The 17,654-nt window shown below is 60.6% G+C and overlaps 1 protein-coding gene across 2 annotated transcripts in view; it reads left to right on the top strand.

The window, feature by feature from the left end:
- RAB11FIP3 (RAB11 family interacting protein 3) overlaps window positions 1-17,654 on the top strand; it is a 60,717-nt gene that overhangs the window by 34,948 nt on the left and 8,115 nt on the right. Inside the window, exons 1-4 of one of the 2 annotated variants that reach the window (XM_061400588.1) lie at window positions 2,297-3,096; window positions 5,187-5,344; window positions 8,040-8,189; window positions 14,714-14,749. In XM_061400588.1, the coding sequence (XP_061256572.1) occupies window positions 3,022-3,096; window positions 5,187-5,344; window positions 8,040-8,189; window positions 14,714-14,749 (419 nt within the window). In that variant the 5' untranslated portion in view covers window positions 2,297-3,021. Of the gene's footprint in view, window positions 1-2,296; window positions 3,097-5,186; window positions 5,345-8,039; window positions 8,190-14,713; window positions 14,750-17,654 lie in introns of those variants that run through there. The other variant, XM_061400591.1, reaches the window with a different exon arrangement.

A 17,654-nucleotide genomic window follows, 5' to 3' on the forward strand; every position in this document is an offset into this window, starting at 1 on the left:
CCCAGAGTATGCTTTGCCATCAGTGTCTTCCGTTCTGTTCTTCTCTGGTATCTCAGTTAGAGTGTTCTGTTGATTCTTTGTATTTTATGTGTACATGGGCATCATGGGTTGAATCGTAGCCCCCAAAAGTCCACCGGAAGCCATGAAAGTCACCGTATTTGGAGACGAGATCTTTGCAGAGCTCATTATGCTAGGTAGGGTGGGCCCTGACTCCAGTGACCAGGGTCCTTGGAAGAGAAAGGGAGAGGGCTCACTGGAAGAAGGCGGTATGAGGACGGGGCAGAGCTGGAGGAACATGGCCTCCACAGGAGCTTCAGGAGGAATTCAGCCCTGCTGACACCTTCGCTTCCAACTTCTGCCTCCAGATCTATGGGGGAATACATTCCTGTTGCTTCGAGCCTCTGGTTTATGGAAATCGGATGCCCCAGGGAACTAGAATGACTTCTGTGATCCAGATTGTAAAAGGCGTCAACCCTGGGGCTGCCTCCTGGAGCCTGATGGAGCAGCCTTGGAGTGTTGTCCGGCCCCCGGCCCCCTTTTCTCTGCAGGGTGGACCCCTTGCAGACCACAGGTGCGACCCTCCCTCCGTGGTGGTGCTTTGACTCCTGGGCAGGCCAGCCCCGCCTGGGGCTCATCACCTTCAGAAGGTGCGGGTGGGAGCCTGACAAAATGCAGCAGGACTGCTGCTCAGGTGTTTGGATCATAATTTGTTTTCAACAAGGAGGGAATATTTTAAGTTTTTGTTGTTGTTTCAAAAAAAGAATACGCTTCGTTTTTTTCTAGCAGTTTTAGGTTTACAGAAGATGAAGCAGATAGTAACAGGGAGTTCCCGGTTCACCCTCCTCCACCCTGGCCTCCCTCCACACACACTGTCCCTGCCCTGAACATCTCCCACTTGTTGTGAAGGGAACCCGTATTGATACGTTGTTACCGACGAAGCGCAGGGTTCCATCAGGGCTCCATCTTGGCAGTGCAGGATCTGTAGGTCTTAATAGTTGCAGTTTCACTGCTTTAAGAATCCTCTCTGCCCCCCAGGTTCGTCCCTTCCTCCCACCAGCACCAGAGACCTCTGAACTTGTACTGTCTCCATAGTTCTGCCCTTTCACGCTTTCGTAGACTTGGTTGAATCCGCAGCTTCGGGCCTTAAAGGTTCCTCCATGTGTTTTTTGCTTTTTAAGGTTTTAGATGTGATTTTGAGAGGAGTAGAATTAGGTGCTATACAGAGACTTGTAGCGGAGAAGGCAATGGCAACCCACTCCAGTACTCTTGCCTGGGAAATCCCATGGGCAGGGGAGCCTGGTGGGCTGCAGTCCATGGGGTCGCACAGAGTCAGACTCTACTGAGCGACTTCACTTTCACTTTTCCTTTCATGCATTGGAGAAGGAAATGGCAACTCACTCCAGTGTTCTTGCCTAGAGAATCCCAGGGACGGGGGAGCCTGGTGGGCTGCAGTCTATGGGGTCGCACAGAGTCGGACACGACTGAATCGACTTAGCAGCAGTAGCAGCAGCAAAGACTTGTAGAGAGCTGGTTTTTTTTTTTTTTCCTGCTAAACTTTTGAATCGTGTAAGCCTAATAAGTCCTGTAAGAATATGAGTGAAGATGATGTGTATTACCGTCCAGTACCACATTTGGAGACCCCCTGCCTTTTGTTGATGTTCTGGTGGGGTCCAGCAGTGCCGGTCAGGGGTGCCCTGGGTGTAGCATTGAGGGCTCCTCCCAGGGCCTCTCCTGCCTGTGACGGGGGTCTGTGGTGCCCTGGGTGTAACACTGAGGGCCCCTCCCAGGGCCTCTCCTGCCTGTGACGGGGTCTGTGGTGCCCTGGTGTAACACTGAGGGCCCCTCCCAGGGCCTCTCCTGCCTGTGACGGGGTCTGTGGTGCCCTGGTGTAACACTGAGGGCCCCTCCCAGGGCCTTTGCTGCCTGTGACGGGGGTCTGTGGTGCCCTGGGTGTAACACTGAGGGCCCCTCCCAGGGCCTCTCCTGCCTGTGACGAGGGGTCTGTGGTGCCCTGGGTGTAACACTGAGGGCTCCTCCCAGGGCCTCTCCTGCCTGTGACAGGGGGGGCCTCTCCTGCCTGTGACGGGGGTCAGGGGTGCCCTGGGTGTGACACTGAGGGCTCCTCCCAGGGCCTCTCCTGCCTGTGACGGGGTCTGTGGTGCCCTGGGTGTAACACTGAGGGCTCCTCCCAGGGCCTCTCCTGCCTGTGACGGGGTCTGTGGTGCCCTGGGTGTAACACTGAGGGCCCCTCCCAGGGCCTCTCCTGCCTGTGACGGGGGGTCTGTGGCTCCCAGCGTTTCCCCAAGCACCCGTGTGGCCCCAGCTTGTAGCAGAGCTCCCAGGAGAAAGGTGTTTCTTTGTTTTTGTATTTTGCCTCACCATGTGGCTTGCGGGATCTTATTAATGGTTCCCCAACCAGGATCTGAAACTGTGTCCTTGACAGTGAAAGTGCCCCCAGAGAATTCCCCAGAAGAAAATTTCTGATGTGGAGTTTCTAAGAAGGGACGGGGGCTGAGTGCAGGTTGTTGCTGAGGTTCTGTGGTGGAGAAGGCGGCTGTGGGTGTGAATCTGAGCCCTTGAGGCAGAGAGCAGCTGGTGGAGGACTCTGCCCACAGGAGGGGGCGCAGGAGGGGCTGGACCCCTATCTGGACTGGCGATGAGTACTCTGAGTACGGGAAGATAGGAGTGGGCTCTGCTGTGCCTACTCCGGCTCCCTCCTCCTCCCACTCCCAACCTTATAAGAAGATGGGGAAATGGGCTTTTTGTACAAACTCTTATCAGAAGGGCTAGAAGAGCAAGAACAAAAGCCTCTCTGTTTTGAGAAATGTTTGTTAAAAGCCCAGCAAGCGTTTCCTGAACTTTGCCCCCTTGCCAGCCAGCGGAGCGTGTCTGGGAGCGGGTTAAACAACTGCTGAGGCTGTGATGGACCCTCAGGTGGACAGACAGAACCTCCGCACGCCCGGCCACTAGCAGGCCGCTGGAGCTGCTGGCCGGCTGGACGGAGTGCCGGCACCCAGTTTCATGGGAAGGCCGTCTGCACACGCGCCCTTCCTGGAGCTGCTGTGTGGAGCCGGCCAGCCGGGCGGGTGTCTGAGGGTAAGAGAAGGCAGGGCCCCCGCCACGCTTGGCCCAGCCGCCGGTTCCCCTCAAAGGGACCGTGGCCGGATGGCGGGGCCTTGGGCAGGCCTGGCCGCCCCGGAGCTCCTCGCTGGGGGCGGTGCGTGCAAGCTCCCTGCCCACCGCGTTTGTTACCTGTTGAGGAAACAGCCAAGCGTTCTCAGGCGCACTGTGATTTCCTTGAACTCATCCTGACGAGTAGTTTATGGTCGTTTCTTTGGTGGCTTAGAGGGTGAGCTGGCGAAGCAAGGCCCGTCTGGCAGCACCAAGCCTGTGGAGGAAGGACTCTGAGCCCCTCTGTGCTCTTGCAGGGCCACCCCACACAGCTTCTGCCTCCTAAGGGCAGATTCACCAGCCCTCCCTGGAAAACATCCGGCTTGTGACGCTTATTCAGGGCAGCCTGACTCCAGGGAGAGACCAGCTGCCTTGTCCTCCTGGCCCCCTCAGCCCCCCTCAGATTTCGCCCTGGGTCCTCCGGGAGCCCCAGGGCCTCCTGCCCAGGGGCCGCTCTGGGCCCTAGGGGCTGGTCCTGCTGTGGGAAGGAGCGTGGAAGGTGGGCGAGTGCTCCTCTCTGTCTGGCAGCTGGGATTAGCGTCTGCCTGGTCTTCCTGCGCCGGCGGGGGAGGGGGGTGACTTCCATCCTGAGCTGTCCTGCAGAGCCCCAGTAGGAAGGCTCACTCAGGCTGCAGCCACGACTGCGGGGGAGGTCAGGCCTGCGCACCAAGCCCACCCCGCTTCTGCGCACCCAGCTGCCTGTGAGGACCGGGGCTCTGCCCCCCAGAGGAGCCTGTGCTGGGGTGCTGGCCTCGAGTCACACTCTGTCCCTGCGGGAAGCCCGTGTCTCAGGTGTGTGGGCCCACCTGCTTCCGGTCGAGGGTGAGTGGGGGGTGAAAAGGGCCCCGGGCAGCTGTCCCTCGGACCCGGGCGGTGGGTCCAGCCTCAACACCGCGGTGCCTGCCTGCAGGCTCAGCCCGGAGCCAGTCACTCAGTGGTCATGAGAAGCACAGTGGGGGCTCTTGAAGGGAGTCCTGGTTTCGGTTTTGAAGTGAGCACTCTGTGGATTACATAGTCGCCTGGGACTTGGAGAAGTATGGGAACAGGAGCGTCGAGGAAGGCCTGCAGTGGGGACCTCGGGCCTTCCCCGTCTCACGCTGCCCTGTACCAGCTGGCACACAGGCCCCCTTTCAAGCTGTCCCGCATCTGCCCTTGTGACGGCCACATTCTGAGAGGTGGTGACCTCGGGAAAGCTGCGTCTAGTCCCTGTTCTCTCCTCGAGGCGGCGCCGCTTGGACGCTCACCAGCTACATGGCTGGTGGACGGATCACATGACTGGTGGACGGCAGACGAGGCCGGACCTGGTCTCCACTGGGCATGGGTGTGGGGGCAGCCATGCGGGGCCCTCTGCCCCCCCCCAAATCTCGTGGCAGAGCCCAAGGACAAAGTGCAGCCTCTCCAGCCACTTCTCTGAAATCTCTCTCATTTGTCCATCGTTAACCAGCGTGAAAGCTTGGCTGCTTTGCTAACCAGTTGCCCCTCAATTAAAGCTGAGGTTACGAAGTGAAGGCACCCTGTGTACTGGCTGTAAGTTCATTTGGACGGTCTGCAGATACCTACTTGGTGCTGGGTCCAAAGGAGTGAAAACATGGGTGTGTTTAGTGGGAAAGTAACCCTTAACCAGTGAGTGTGATTGATCCAACCGTTGATGAATTCAGATTTTGAGGTTAGACCACGTAATTGAATTTCAGAGCAGTGGTCTGCACATACGTAGTAGTCATCGGTGGGGACTTTTAAATTGAAAAAGGCATGTCCTTAGACTGTTGGACGTTTGTTAACAGGGTGGGTCATTCCAGTGCCGGGGGCCACAAAGGGCCGCCGGCTCTCCCGGTGTGTACCCTGGGATGCTGGGACACTTGTGTCTGCTTGAGGCATGTTTACATACACTACTAACTTTTTCTAAAGTCTGCCGTGAGCCACTGTTTCTGCTTGGAAGTGCAGGAGGGTCATCTCATGGACGCTCCCCGTCGCGGGCCCCTTCCGCGGCCGGGACTGACTCTGGGCGTCTCTCCTAGGCCAACGAGGTGACGGACAGCGCGTACATGGGCTCCGAGAGCACCTACAGCGAGTGTGAGACCTTCACGGACGAGGACACGGGCACGCTGGTGCCACCCGAGTGCCTGGACGCCGCTGAGGAGCCCGGGCACGGTGCCCTGCTGCTGCTGCCCGGCAGGTGCGTTCCCGCCGCCTGCCCGGCCGGCAGGGTCACAGGGCCCTTGGGGAGTCCCGGCGGAGCCCGAGCCTGCGGAGGCCCTCCAGAGAGGCCGCGAGGCCGCCCGTTGGGTGCTCACGCGCAGTTGTGGGGGGATTCGCTTGGCGGTCAGGGCTTTGTCGTCACGGTCTTGCCTCTCATGACACAGAGAGAGATGCGCTCTTCGGGGCACGTCCTCACCTGGTCCAGAGGCACCGGGGGGTTGTCCTTGTCAGCCGCACCGGGGGAATGTGTGCAGCTCCTTCATTTCCTGTCAGTGGGCCCTGGGCTCCGGGGCAGCGTGCAGTTTAGGTTTCCTGGATGAAGCTGCTTCATGTAAGCGTCATGTCTTTCTGTGCAGGCTTTGTCTTCGCGGATCCGGGTGTGCCTGGGGCTCGGTCTCGGCTATAGGGGTTACTGTGGGTCGGATGGTCTCAGGCAGCGTTGGGTGGCTCCCTGCCAGCCAGCTGCCCGCAGGCTCTGGCTGCTCCATCCTGGCAGCTCCTGGCATCGTCTGCTTCTCCATGTCCTGTCCTGGCGCAGAATGGCCGGTCCTCACCTAGGTCTCACAGGAGCCTGATGGGTGATGCCTTGCTGGCATGCTGCCTGGTGGAGACCCTCTCCCCTGCAGGCTGGTGCCCCTTTGTTGACAGCCGGGCTCTGCAGGCTGGTCCGCAAGAAATGGGACAGTGAGCGGGTGCTGCTCCTCAGTTCCGTGTCAGTTGTCTCGTGCAGACAGGCCTGGGTAGACCTGGCCTCCCAGGTCCTCTGGCCTCAGTGGTTGGAGCCCTTGCTGTGTCTCAGGGGTCCCCCTGTCCAGGTGTGCTGCAGGCATGTTCCCCCCGCCACTCGTTCGGGGTAGCTTCTCATTCTCCGAGGCATCTGGTGTGTCTGTGGTTGGCTGCCTGTGCTGTCTCAGCCTCTGCTCACTCCACATCGCTGCAGTGGTACTTACACTTGTTTGAAAACTTTATTGTTTTGCCACTGTTCTCAGCCCTGCATCTCCTGTGTGTGCTGTGAGGCAGGGGTCACATCTCCCATCCTCGGGAGACAGAGGCATCAGGACGTCCATTGGCTCAGGCTCGGTTTGAAGCTTTCTCTTTGCTCGCTGGCCCCCGCGGTGGCCGAGTGTGTGTGCTGTGCTGGCCGGCCTGCTTAGCTGTGTGTGCCCTGCGTGGGTCAGCACCACGTGGTTCCGGCGTGTGCGCTTCCAGCCCCCTCTCCAGGGCTGTCTGCTGCTTTGGCCTTGGTGCGTCCATGTGGATCCCAGACTCGGCTTGCCAGTCTCTGGGGAGGGCACCAGCTGGGCTGGGCAGGCGTGTGCTGGGTCCACAGGTTATTTGACAGAACCAGCATCTTGAAGTATGAGCTTCCCAATCTTCGAACATAGTTTATTGCTGCATTTACTGGAGTCTTCCTTGGCTTGCCATGGTGGGGGTGGCCATCTGGTGGGGGGCGATCAGGTGTGCACAGTGGGCTCTCGGTTCTGCTGGGGCCAGAGGGACAGCTGTGGGGGCCGCGGGCCGAGCCCCGTGTGTGAGGACAGAGCCTGCGCGACTCCTCAGGGGCTGGGGAGAGAGGGTTACGATGCAGCACGTGGGGCTGGGGCACTGCCTTAGCGCAGCTTCCTAACCAGTGTTTTTAAGGTAATCAGGTAAGTTCGTTTAATTCCATCTGGGTTAAGTAACCAAAGCTGGAGAAATGCCAAACCCAGGAAACCATTATGAGGTCTTCGATTTTCTCTGAAACTTTCCAGCCTTGGTCTGTTGTGCTGCCTAAGCAGTGACTTGCTGTCAGGACGCACTGACATCATGTGAGCCTCAGTGTGAGACGTACCTGAATCGGCGACAGGATGCCGATCTGAGCTGAGGTCACCTGTCTTCTTGTTGTCGTGGTGTGTGCCGCGCTCGCGGCCCGCCCCAGGCCCCCAGCACGAGGTGCACATCCCCTCTGACGTGGGGACACGCGCCTGGCCGCTCGCTGCCCCGAGCACCCGGATCCAACCCGCGGAGGCTGGGCAGGGTCCCTCTCGCCATGCAGGCAGCTTCCTGTCCCGGGTCTGGGCACATGCACACACAAGCAGCTCGTCTGGAGAAACAGAAAGCAGCTCTGTGTGATCAGGCGGCTGTCGGGAGGAATCCCTTCTTCTTGGCTTCAGTGGCTGGCAGGTGGCAGGCAGACTCAGGGTGCTCTTCAGAGATGGCTGAGATCCTGAGCCCCCGGCTGGGTCACGGTGGAGCCCAAGCTGCGTGTGTGTGGCTGTGGGTCTGGGCAGAGGACGGACGGCCTCCGTGACCCCTGGGCCCCCCAAGGGGCAGCTCCAGTGCCTGCTCATGGGTTCTGGGGTGGGGGGCTGTGGTGAGGAGGGGTCCGGCCCCAGCCAGGAGTGTCTGCAGGAGCTGGGGTGCAGTGAGCCCTGGACTCCAGGGCACCTGGTGACTGGGGGACACAGACCGTGAAGTTTTGGTTACGGACGTGGTGGTGTGGGGTCGGCTGGGCCAGGCGGAATCCACGGGCAAAGTCAGTCACCTGAGTTTATCTTTCCCAGCATGACTGCAGGAATAGGCGCCACTCACACGTGTGGTCGCTGTGGGCTCCGAACAGAGGCTCGGGTCACATCCGCAGCTCTGGGGTCCTCGGTCCCGAGGCGGCAGCTGACTCTCCTTTGCCTCCGCAGGTCCCACCTGCAGGGCCAGTCCGTGGTCGCGGTTATAGGTGGTGAGGAGCACTTCGAGGACTATGGCGAGGGCAGTGAGGCGGAGCTGTCCCCGGAGACCCTCTGCGGTGGGGACCGCGGCTGCAGGGATCCCGCCTTCCTCACTCCCAGGTAAAGGCTCCTGTTTGCAGGCTGGTCTCGTTCCCTGTGATGTAGCTGAGAAGTGCCACTGAGATTAGGGTTCCCGTTGGGGGGAATGTTGGCTGCAGCTCCTCTCATCCCGTCGTGGTCCCGTCTCCCTGTTTGAGAGGCCGAGGCCGAGCCCCAGGCATACAGACAGGGGACGCTTGGCTGTGCGTGTTTCTCAGCGCTGCTTGTGAATTGAGCTGTGATTTGCGGTAAGCTTGAGGCAGGCTGTGTGTGTGTGTGATATGTGTTCTGTGTGTGTGAGAGAGTGCGTGTGTGCTAGTGTGTGATGTGTGGGTGGTGTGTGTTGCCTGTTCTCTGTGTGTCACGTGTGTTCTGTGTGTGTGATGTGGGTGGTGTGTGTGATGAGGACTATGGCGAGGGCAGTGCGGAGCTGTCCCCAGAGACCCTCTGCAGTGGGGACCACGGCTGCAGGGGACACGGTGGGTGATGTGTGTGTAGCCTATTCTGTGTGTGTCACGTGTGTTGTGTGTGTGTCATGCGTGGTGTGTGTGTGGCCTGTTCTGTGTGTGTCACGTGTGTTGTGTGTGTGTCGCGTATGTTGTGTGTGTGATGTGTCACGTGTGTTCTCTGTGTGTGTCGTGTGTGTTGTGTGTGTGATGTGTTTTTTCTGTGTGTGGCCTGTTCTGTGCGTGTCATGTGTATTGTGTGAGTAATGTGTGTGTTGTGTGTGTGGCCTGTTCTGTGTGTGTCACATGTGTTCTCTGTGTGTCACGTGTGTTCTCTGTGCGTGTCGTGTGTGTCCTGTGTGTGGCCTGTTCTGTGTGTGTCACGTGTGTTCTCTGTGTGTAGCCTGTCTTGTGTGTGTTGCGTGTGTTCTATGTGTGGTGTATGTGTAGCCTGTTCTGTGTGTGTCACGTGTGTTCTGTGTGTGTCACGTGTGTTCTGTGTGTGATGTGTTCTGTGAGGGGGCTGTTGTGTGTGCGTCACTTGTGTTCTGTGTGTGTGGTGTGTGTGGTGTGTGTGTGGCCTGTTCTGTGTGTGTGATATGTGTTCTCTGTGTGTGATGTGTTCTGTGTGTGGCCTGTTCTGTGTGTGTCGCGTGTGTTCTATGTGTGGTGTACGTGTGGCCTGTTGTGGTGTGTCGCGTGTGTTCTGTGTGTGTTGTGTGTGTTCTCTGTGTGATGTGTTCTGTGGGGGGGCTGTTGTGTGCGCATCACGTGTGTCCTCTCTGTGTTGCGTGTGTGACGTGTGTGGTGTGTGGCCTGTTCTCTGTGTGTCACGTGTGTGGTGTGTGTGGCCTGTCCTGTGTATGTTGCGTGTGGTGTATGTGTGGCCTGTTCTCTGTGTGTCACATGTGTTCTCTGTGTGTCACATGTGTTCTGGGTGTGACGTGTGTGGCCTGTTCTGTGTGTGTCACGTGTGTTCTCTGTGTGTCGCATGTGTTCTGTGGGGGGAGCTGTTGTGTGTGCGTCACATGTGTTCTGTGTGTGTCATTTGTGTTCTCTGTGCGTCACGTGTGTTCTGTGTGTGTCGCGTGTGTTCTCTGTGTGCAGCCTGTTCTGTGTGTGTGATGCATGTGGTGTATGTGTGGCCTGTTGTGTGTGCGTCACGTGTGTTCTCTGTGTGTCGCGTGTGTTGTGTGTGTGATGTGTTCTGTGGGGGGGGCCTGTTGTGTGTGCATCACGTGTGTTCTGTGTGTGTCGCATGTGTTCTGTGTGTGATGTGTTCTGTGGGGGGGCTGTTGTGTGCACGTCATGTGTGTTCTGTGTGTGTTGCATGTGTGTGCGTGTGACGTGTGTGGCCTGTCCTGTGTGAGTAAGCGCCGGCGCCCTGCTCAGCTCTCCGAGTCGGCTGTGCTGATGGGCCTCGCCCTGCACGCCCCTTCGTGTACTGTATGCCCTGAAGGCCTGTGGAAACCCTCCTGCACTTTCCCAAGGGCGGTGCTTATGTCGATCTCTGTGTCACATTTTGGAAATTCTCAGCATTCCAAACCTTTGATATGATTATGATCATGGTGGGAGTCTGGGATCAGCAACCTGCGACGTGACTGTTGTGAACCGATTGCATCTTCCTAAAGGCTCAGGTGATGGTGAGCATTTTTTAGCAATAAAGTGTTTTTCAGTTAAGGTATGCATATTGTACATTTTTTTGGCTGCACCACACAGCATTTGGAATCTCAGTTCCCCGACCAGGGATTGAACCTGTGCCCCTGCAGAGGGAACTGGGAGTCCAGGAAGTCCCTGCATTTTTTATAGACAGGATGCTTTAGACTACAGTGTAGTGTGGATGTCACTTTTACTTGCACCGGAAACAGGAACTTCCAGTGATTGCTTTCGCTGCGACCGGCCGCAGATGAGGCTGCAGTAGCCCCGAGGCCGGCCTCCTCTCGGAGTGCTCTGTTTCTCCGTGTTCCCCGCCGCAGATGAGGCTGCAGTAGCCCCGAGGCCGGCCTCCTCTCGGAGTGCTCTGTTTCTCCGTGTTCCCCGCCGCAGATGAGGCTGCAGTAGCTCCGAGGCCGGCCTCCTCTCGGAGTGCTCTGTTTCTCCGTGTTCCCCGCCGCAGATGAGGCTGCAGTAGCCCCGAGGCCGGCCTCCTCTCGGAGTGCTCTGTTTCTCCGTGTTCCCCGCCGCAGATGAGGCTGCAGTAGCCCCGAGGCCGGCCTCCTCTCGGAGTGCTCTGTTTCTCCGTGTTCCCCGCCGCAGATGAGGCTGCAGTAGCCCCGAGGCCGGCCTCCTCTCGGAGTGCTCTGTTTCTCCGTGTTCCCCGCCGCAGATGAGGCTGCAGTAGCCCCGAGGCCGGCCTCCCCTCGGAGTGCTCTGTTTCCCCGTGTTCCCCGCGTGTCTTCAGACCGTGCTCCTCTTGTAGCTGGATGCTGGTGTCTTTTGACCAGCCTCTGAGAGAGGTGTTTGCATCACAGACGGCTGTCAGGATTCATTTCCTATAATGACCTGGCGTCCCCAGACGGCGAGGTTCGGCCTTGGATACACTGAGCTGTGGCATCTGGCGGGCCAGCCCTGGGCTCACGGGCGGGCTCCTCCCAGCTCTGCTTCCTCTCCGGGCAGCAGGAGGCCTGGAGGAAGCACCCACCCCCGTGCCTGCCCCCGTCAGCCCCCTGTCCCCCTGCTCCTGGTTCTGGGGTTCTCCACCTGTGCCCACAGTGGCGGTTGTGGACTTGGATGTGCTGAGAGGGGTGCGCTCTGCTGGCATGGCCCGAGGGCCCGGCCGAGGCCCCCGCGCACGTGCCTCCACTGGTTCCGTGCCCGCCTGCGTCCTCGGCTTCGTCTGCAGGGTGCCGTCTGTGCTTCAGTAGCCTGGGGTCCTCGTGGCCGCACTTCCCGTTGCCCTGAAGGCCCCTGTGGTTAGTTCCTGGGACAGTAACGATTCTGAGTTTTTAGAGGACATCCTTCCCGCAGCCCTGGCTGTGGCACTCCCTAGACAGTCACTGCCATGGCCACAGGGCGGGAAGTGAGGCGCTGGCTGCGTGCTCCGCACTCACACAGACACATTTCGGGTGGAGGATGCGGGTGTCACGGTGCTGGCTTCTCCGTGAAGCTGCCAGGCTCGCCCGCGTCCTGAGCGCCTGACGAGGAAGTGCTCCAGCCGCCGCACGGCAGGCGGCGCAGTCCCAGAGGTGGGCCGAGGGCCTCTGCACGAGCAGAGGTCTCCTGCCGGCACCCTGCCCAGCCCTGGTCCGGCCCCTCCTGAAGACGCACCTCTCGCCCCTCCAGCGCCGACCCACTCAGCACCAAGCTGCACAGCATCCTCACTGACGAGGCCTTTGAGTTTTACTGCAGCCAGTGCCACAGGCAGATCAACCGCCTGGAGGACCTCTCTGCTCGCCTGAACGACCTCGAGAAGAATAGGTAACCCGCGGTGCCTGGCCTGCTGTCTGTCCCGGGCGCGGGAGAGCCCGCTGGCCCGCAGCGCCCGCCGCCCTGGCCAGGTGCCGCCTGAGTGCCGGGGGCTCCCTCAAGTGGGCCAGCGGGCCTGCGGGCCGCAGCCTCACCTCCACCCGGCCCTGCATGTGCTCGTCCGGCCTGCTGCCCCACGTGCATGCCACCACCCAGTCCCCCGCCCTGCCTTGCCTGCGGACCGCCAGCGCATGGAGGAGAGCCTGCTCTTAGGAGGACATGCTCTTTGCATTTCACCAAAAGACGTTTTCAGTGGAGGCACAGCAGCAGCATCGGGAAACCTGAAGGGACCTAGGTCTGGGTGCAGACGGGAGTGGCTCTCGGGGTCGGCACTCTGCCAGGTGCCACAGGGGCTCTGCCGCCCATGTGCATGTGCTACTCCTCGCCCGTCCCCCTCCTCATCTGCTCCCCTCTCCGCCTAACGCCGCCCACCCCCAAGTTGGAGTCCCGGGGGCGGCCCCTGGCTCCTCACAGCCTCCAGTTGCAGGAAACAGCTTGGGCAGTTGGCGTGCGTCAACGTGTCCGTTAGGCAGGTTGGCGCTCTAGCTTGTTGCACGGAGCGACGAGCCCTCATGCCACACACCCCACAGCCCCGCCCCGCAGAGGAGGTGCGGGACCACCTGGTGCTGTTGTGCTTCGGACTTCCAGGGGACTTCCTGGAGGAGGGGGCCTTGACCGGCGGTGGTACCACGTGTCCACGTCTCCCGGGCCTGCCATTGGCCCCTCAGCCGGCCTGGTGGACCCTTGACAACAGCCCACCGTGTGCATCCTCCCGCCCCACTCAGCCGGGTCCAGCCAGCGCCCAGTCAAGTGAGGGACAGGGCTGGTGGGCAGCTTCACAGGGAGCCTGGGCCCCGGCAGCACTGAGGAGGAATTGTAGGTGCCCATTGAGGGGCTTCAGGGGACAAGGGGGCTCAGAGACCCGCCGGCCCCCTCTACCCCTCATGTTCAGCCCAGTGCTCCACACACGCCTTGGGCGGGCCGCCCGCTCGGCTGGGGAGGTCATTTTACTTCCTGAGCTGGGCCCTGCCGTCTCTGTGTTTGAGAGTGAACTTGAGGACATACGCGCATCTTAGTTCTCCTGCTCTTGAAGTCTCTTGACACGGAGGTGGTCTTTTCCACGTTGAGGGCCTGCTGCAGGGCAGCCACGGTCACTTCTGTGAGGCTTTGTGGGGCCAAGACTAGACTGGGGTGTGACTGCATCCAGCCAGCAAATCTAAGGGGTCTCACGTCCATTTCAGCCACGTGTCCCCTAAGAAAGGCGCTGATGAGAGGGTTAACATGCCATCAAAGCCTTCGTTACGATCGGGACACAGATGTCAGGTGGGAAGTTCCCCTCATACGTGCTCCAGGAGAGGCTTGCCCTCGGCGTCCACAGAACTGTCTCAGGGTGAGCGGAGCTGGTAGTTGTGAAAGGTGACTTAGTCCAGTGTCCAACAGGTTTGACAACAGGCGTGATTTCTACCTCCCAACCCTCAGAACACACGTACTTGCCATGTTCCTGGCGCCTCTGTGAAATAGTTCATTGCGTGACAATGGGGAGTCGGCTTTCCCCAGAGGTGTAGGTGCTGTGGGCCCGGGGGGAGGAGTCAGCTGGACAGCGGTCTGTCCTGAGCTGACACTTCGTCAGTCAGGAGAGGGGACCACACAGTAAGCTGAATGGGAAGTGTGATAAAGAGTGACCAGTTCTCATGGGGCCAGGGGTTGGCGGAGGAGAGGAGGGCAGGGAGGAGGGCCACCCAGCCCGGGGCCACACCTTCCAGACTCACTGGACATCTCCCCCTGGAGGAATGCTGTTGCTGGCAAGTGGGGGTCTCTCACCAGAGCAGCTCCACCACGGACCTGCCAGGGGCTGGCCATCAGGGCCTGAGTTCCACCACAGCGCAGCTCATGCAGATAGGCCCCGGGAAGCAGGCCCCGTCTTGGGTCCCTGTGCTGCTGCAGTGTCACAGGCTTGGGCTGGGGGCACGTCCCTTCCCAGACCCCGCTGTTCTCTGAGAGGTGGCTGGTGCCTCCTCAGGCCCCAGCAATGGTTTAGCAGGTAAACTGGGAAGTGGAACCTAGGACACCAGAGGCTAGAGGTGCGGTCAGCTGGCCCTTCTGCCACTGCAGACGGTCCCATGAGGCGGGCACCCTGGAGCTGGCGTGCCTGCCCTGGATGGTGCAGGAACGCTTTCTGGGTTTCCAGGCGGCCGGGGCTGAGGGTACGCAGTGCCTGCGCTGGAGCGAAACCCACGGCAGAACCTCCTGTGCATGCGGGCCTCTGGCAGCCGGGCCTCAGGAGCACAGCGCGGCCCCGCAGCACCGGGGATGTGCCACCGGCTGATGGCTCAGACCCCGCGTGGCCCCCTCTGGGTCCCGCCCTAACGGTCCGGCGGTGACTCTATCTTAGACTTCTGTGCCGGCTAGGAGCACGTGATGCATGGTGGCCTCGCCAGGCCCTGAGGTTGTCCCTGTGTCCCTGAGTTTCTGCTGAGCCGGGAGCCAGCCTTTCCTGCATGGTGCGGCCGGGGGCGCGGGTGTGCATGCCTGTGGCGCGCCCCCACCCCGTCCGCCCCGCCAGCACTTCCTGCTTCCTCTCGTCCTCCCTGTCTGTCCCCTGACCCCACTTTCCTGTTTGTTTTCATCCTGCAGTCCAGCGAAGCGGCTGTCCAGCAAGAAGGTGGCAAGGTAGGACCCCTCCTGAAACGTATCCCTGCTCACGGCGCTTTTTCAAGAAAACTTTTGAAAGTCACTTCTCATGGTTTGGGGTTGAAAATGACTTGAAGGGTGGACTATAAAGACTCACTCCAGCGGTGGACGGGGACCCGGGTGTGTGGCCGGGGGTCTCTGGTGGGACCTCTCGCCTCCCTCCAGTTGGGTCGAGGGAAAGCCCACCTGAGGGCTGGGCAGGGTCAGGGGGCCCCCAAAGCCGCAGCCCGGGTCTGGGTCTGCCTCCTTCAAGGGCTGTACCCCTCCTGCCCTGCCGTCTCCCCACAGCGAGGTGGATGAGTGTGTGAACAACGCGCATCGGGACTGTCCCTTCGCTCTTCGGTCTTGGAGCTGCACTGAGGTCTGGGGGCGTGTGGACACTCCCCCCTCTGCTAGGCATGTCCGGGGCCAGCCTTCTCCATGGGGAGGCTTGCAATGTGGTCACTGGATGTCCTTTCCCAAAAACATGTTGCTTCTCCCAGAGACAGTGATTGCCATGACGTTTTTTGTTTGTGTCATCTCCTGCCTGGACGGCCTCGGAGCCCCGGCCCTGCGCGCCCGTGCCATGTGGGCTGCATGTCTCTCTTGGGTGTCAGCTTGTCTCACCCTCGGGCCTTTCTTCCCTTTTTAATCTCTGTTTTCTGTCCAGCATGTCTTCCTGTAGCTTCTTGAGAAGGGGTTGCCCAGAAAATAGGCGGTTCACCCTCGCCAGGTGCCTCGCCCCTGTGGTCTGGCTTGGTGCAGACTTCACATCAGAAGTGGCTTCCCTTTTGCGGCTCGGAAGGCACTGCTCTTGAGGCGCTAGCTGCAGTGCTGCTGCAGAGGGTCCTGCACAGTGCTCTCTGGGTCTCTTGGTGACCATGTCTCCCTTCTGGGAGCTCCTAGGAGCGCTCCCCTTCCCTGATGCTCAGGCATCTTTGGGGAGTCTTTGCACCCCTTTCCAGGTGAATTAGGCTGGCGGAGTGGAAGGCCAGGCCCAAGTCTGGAGGCTCCTGCTGACTGCCGGCCTCTCTGGGGCATCGATCTGCGATGTCCCCTGCCCCCCGCCCCCAGAGTGCCTGCTGGCGGCCTCTGCCCTGCGCTCCCGCCTGCCCCTCTCTGAGCGTTGCCTCCTACTGGAGGCTTCCGGCTCACAGCCAGTGGGGCCCCGGGCCAGCGTGTGCTAGGGCCCGTGCACCTCTGTCAACTGGCTTGCGGCTGCCTTCGGGCAGGTCACAGGTCGGGTGCAGCCCGTTGGGATGCCCTGGTCCCCAGTCATGTGCTTGCTGGGGGCTGGCCCTCCACTGCGCTCCTCTCTGTGGCCCCTTGGGCGCTGGAGGGCCTCTCCTCCAGCATGTGGTCCCTGAATGTCTGGTCTTTGGTGCCACGTGCTTTCCCACCGTCTGTCCCTGAGGCTATGAATTGCTTGTTTTCCTTTCCCTGTGACTCTGAGGGCTGAGGGCTCGGGGGGGTGGGGGGGATGGGTGGGGGCCACCTTGCAGTGCTCACCCTGCCTTTCACCCAAACACGTGCAGCGGGCGGGACATGCCGCCCGAGTCCCGTCCTCCCAGCCCCACATCAGGCCCGGGCGCCTGGGCCCTGGGCCACGCCCGAGGCTGGCCTGTGGTGCTGCTCTGAGGACTGACCCTCCCTCACGAGTGCCCTTGTGTGAGAAAGCCCGGCCTGTGGGTGTGTGTAGTTTGCCGTGTGTGCGCACACACACATATGCGTGCAATTTTAGTCTGCTGCCTCCATAACTGCCCCCGGCCTCCTGAGGAAGCTCAGCATGCCTGCTGTCGCTTCTCTCTACCTGGCTGTGGTCCCCTCGTGCAGGCGGCTCTGGGGTCCGGTCGTGTCTAGGACTCGACCTGACCTACCTCCTTTGGGTGGATCGGGCACCGGGTCCCTTCTGCTGGGCCTCCTCAGTGAGGATGGGCTCACACCCATCCTCCCACACCCCCACACGAGGACCCTTGGCCTTACTGAGATGGCTCCGCACTCAGCCACACACCCCCAAGCCGGAGTCAGCCCCTGGTCTGAGGTCAGGGTCGGGTGTTGGCCCAGGCGCGGCCCCTCCTCGGGATGGGCCCTGGGCCAGGAGCTCATGTTCGGGTCCCGCTGTGGACGCGGACATGGAGCGGTTCAGTGGGAGCTGATGCCGTCCTCCCGGCCCTGCAGGGTCAGTGAAATCCACAGCATGGCGCCAATATGCCCCCCAGGGCACCGTCGGGCTCGAGGCCCCTGGGCATGAAGATGCCCTTCTTTTTTGTTCCCCTGAGAATGTTTCTTGAAAAAGATGAAAAGAACGTAGAAGCTTGGTCAGTACTGAAAAGCAGATAGAGCTTCCTTCATATGTTTGATAGAGCGCACTTTCTAACAGCGTTTTCCTGAACGGGCTCTCCGTGCTGTGGCCTTAGCTGCGTGACCGCCTGCGGGAGCCCGTGCCCGGGCACAGTGGGGGTGCCCGGCCTCCTCGGGGTGACACCGCGCTGAGTCTCTCATGTGCATCAGGGCTGCGGGCCTGCTCGGCCGCTGGAGCCCCGCGCCTGGGCCCCGTGGCTGCCCCCAGTGGTGCGCCTGCAAGTCAGGCACGGAGAGGGCGCCGAAGGCCCGGTCTGCCCGCAGTCGACCCTGAGCATGTTTCACCGGCTTGGGGGACATGAGAATATTTCATATTGCCGAGAGGGGTGACGTCCTGTTTTATTGCCCAAGTACAAAGTACCCGGCCCAGGAGCTGGCAGAGGAGGAGCCCGGGCCCGTGAGGCCTCCGCTTGCCCGGCCCTTGGTTGTGGCGTCCTGCCGGAAGGCCCTCCGGTAGAGACCTGCCTGCTGCCCCTGGGCTCTGCCTCTGCACGGTCCCGGGCTTGCTCATGTGCACAGGCCCGGCTCCGTGGTCGCTCCCCTT

The sequence above is a fragment of the Bos javanicus genome, chromosome 25 (assembly GCF_032452875.1).
Source record: "Bos javanicus breed banteng chromosome 25, ARS-OSU_banteng_1.0, whole genome shotgun sequence".
NCBI classification, from domain to species: domain Eukaryota; kingdom Metazoa; phylum Chordata; class Mammalia; order Artiodactyla; family Bovidae; genus Bos; species Bos javanicus.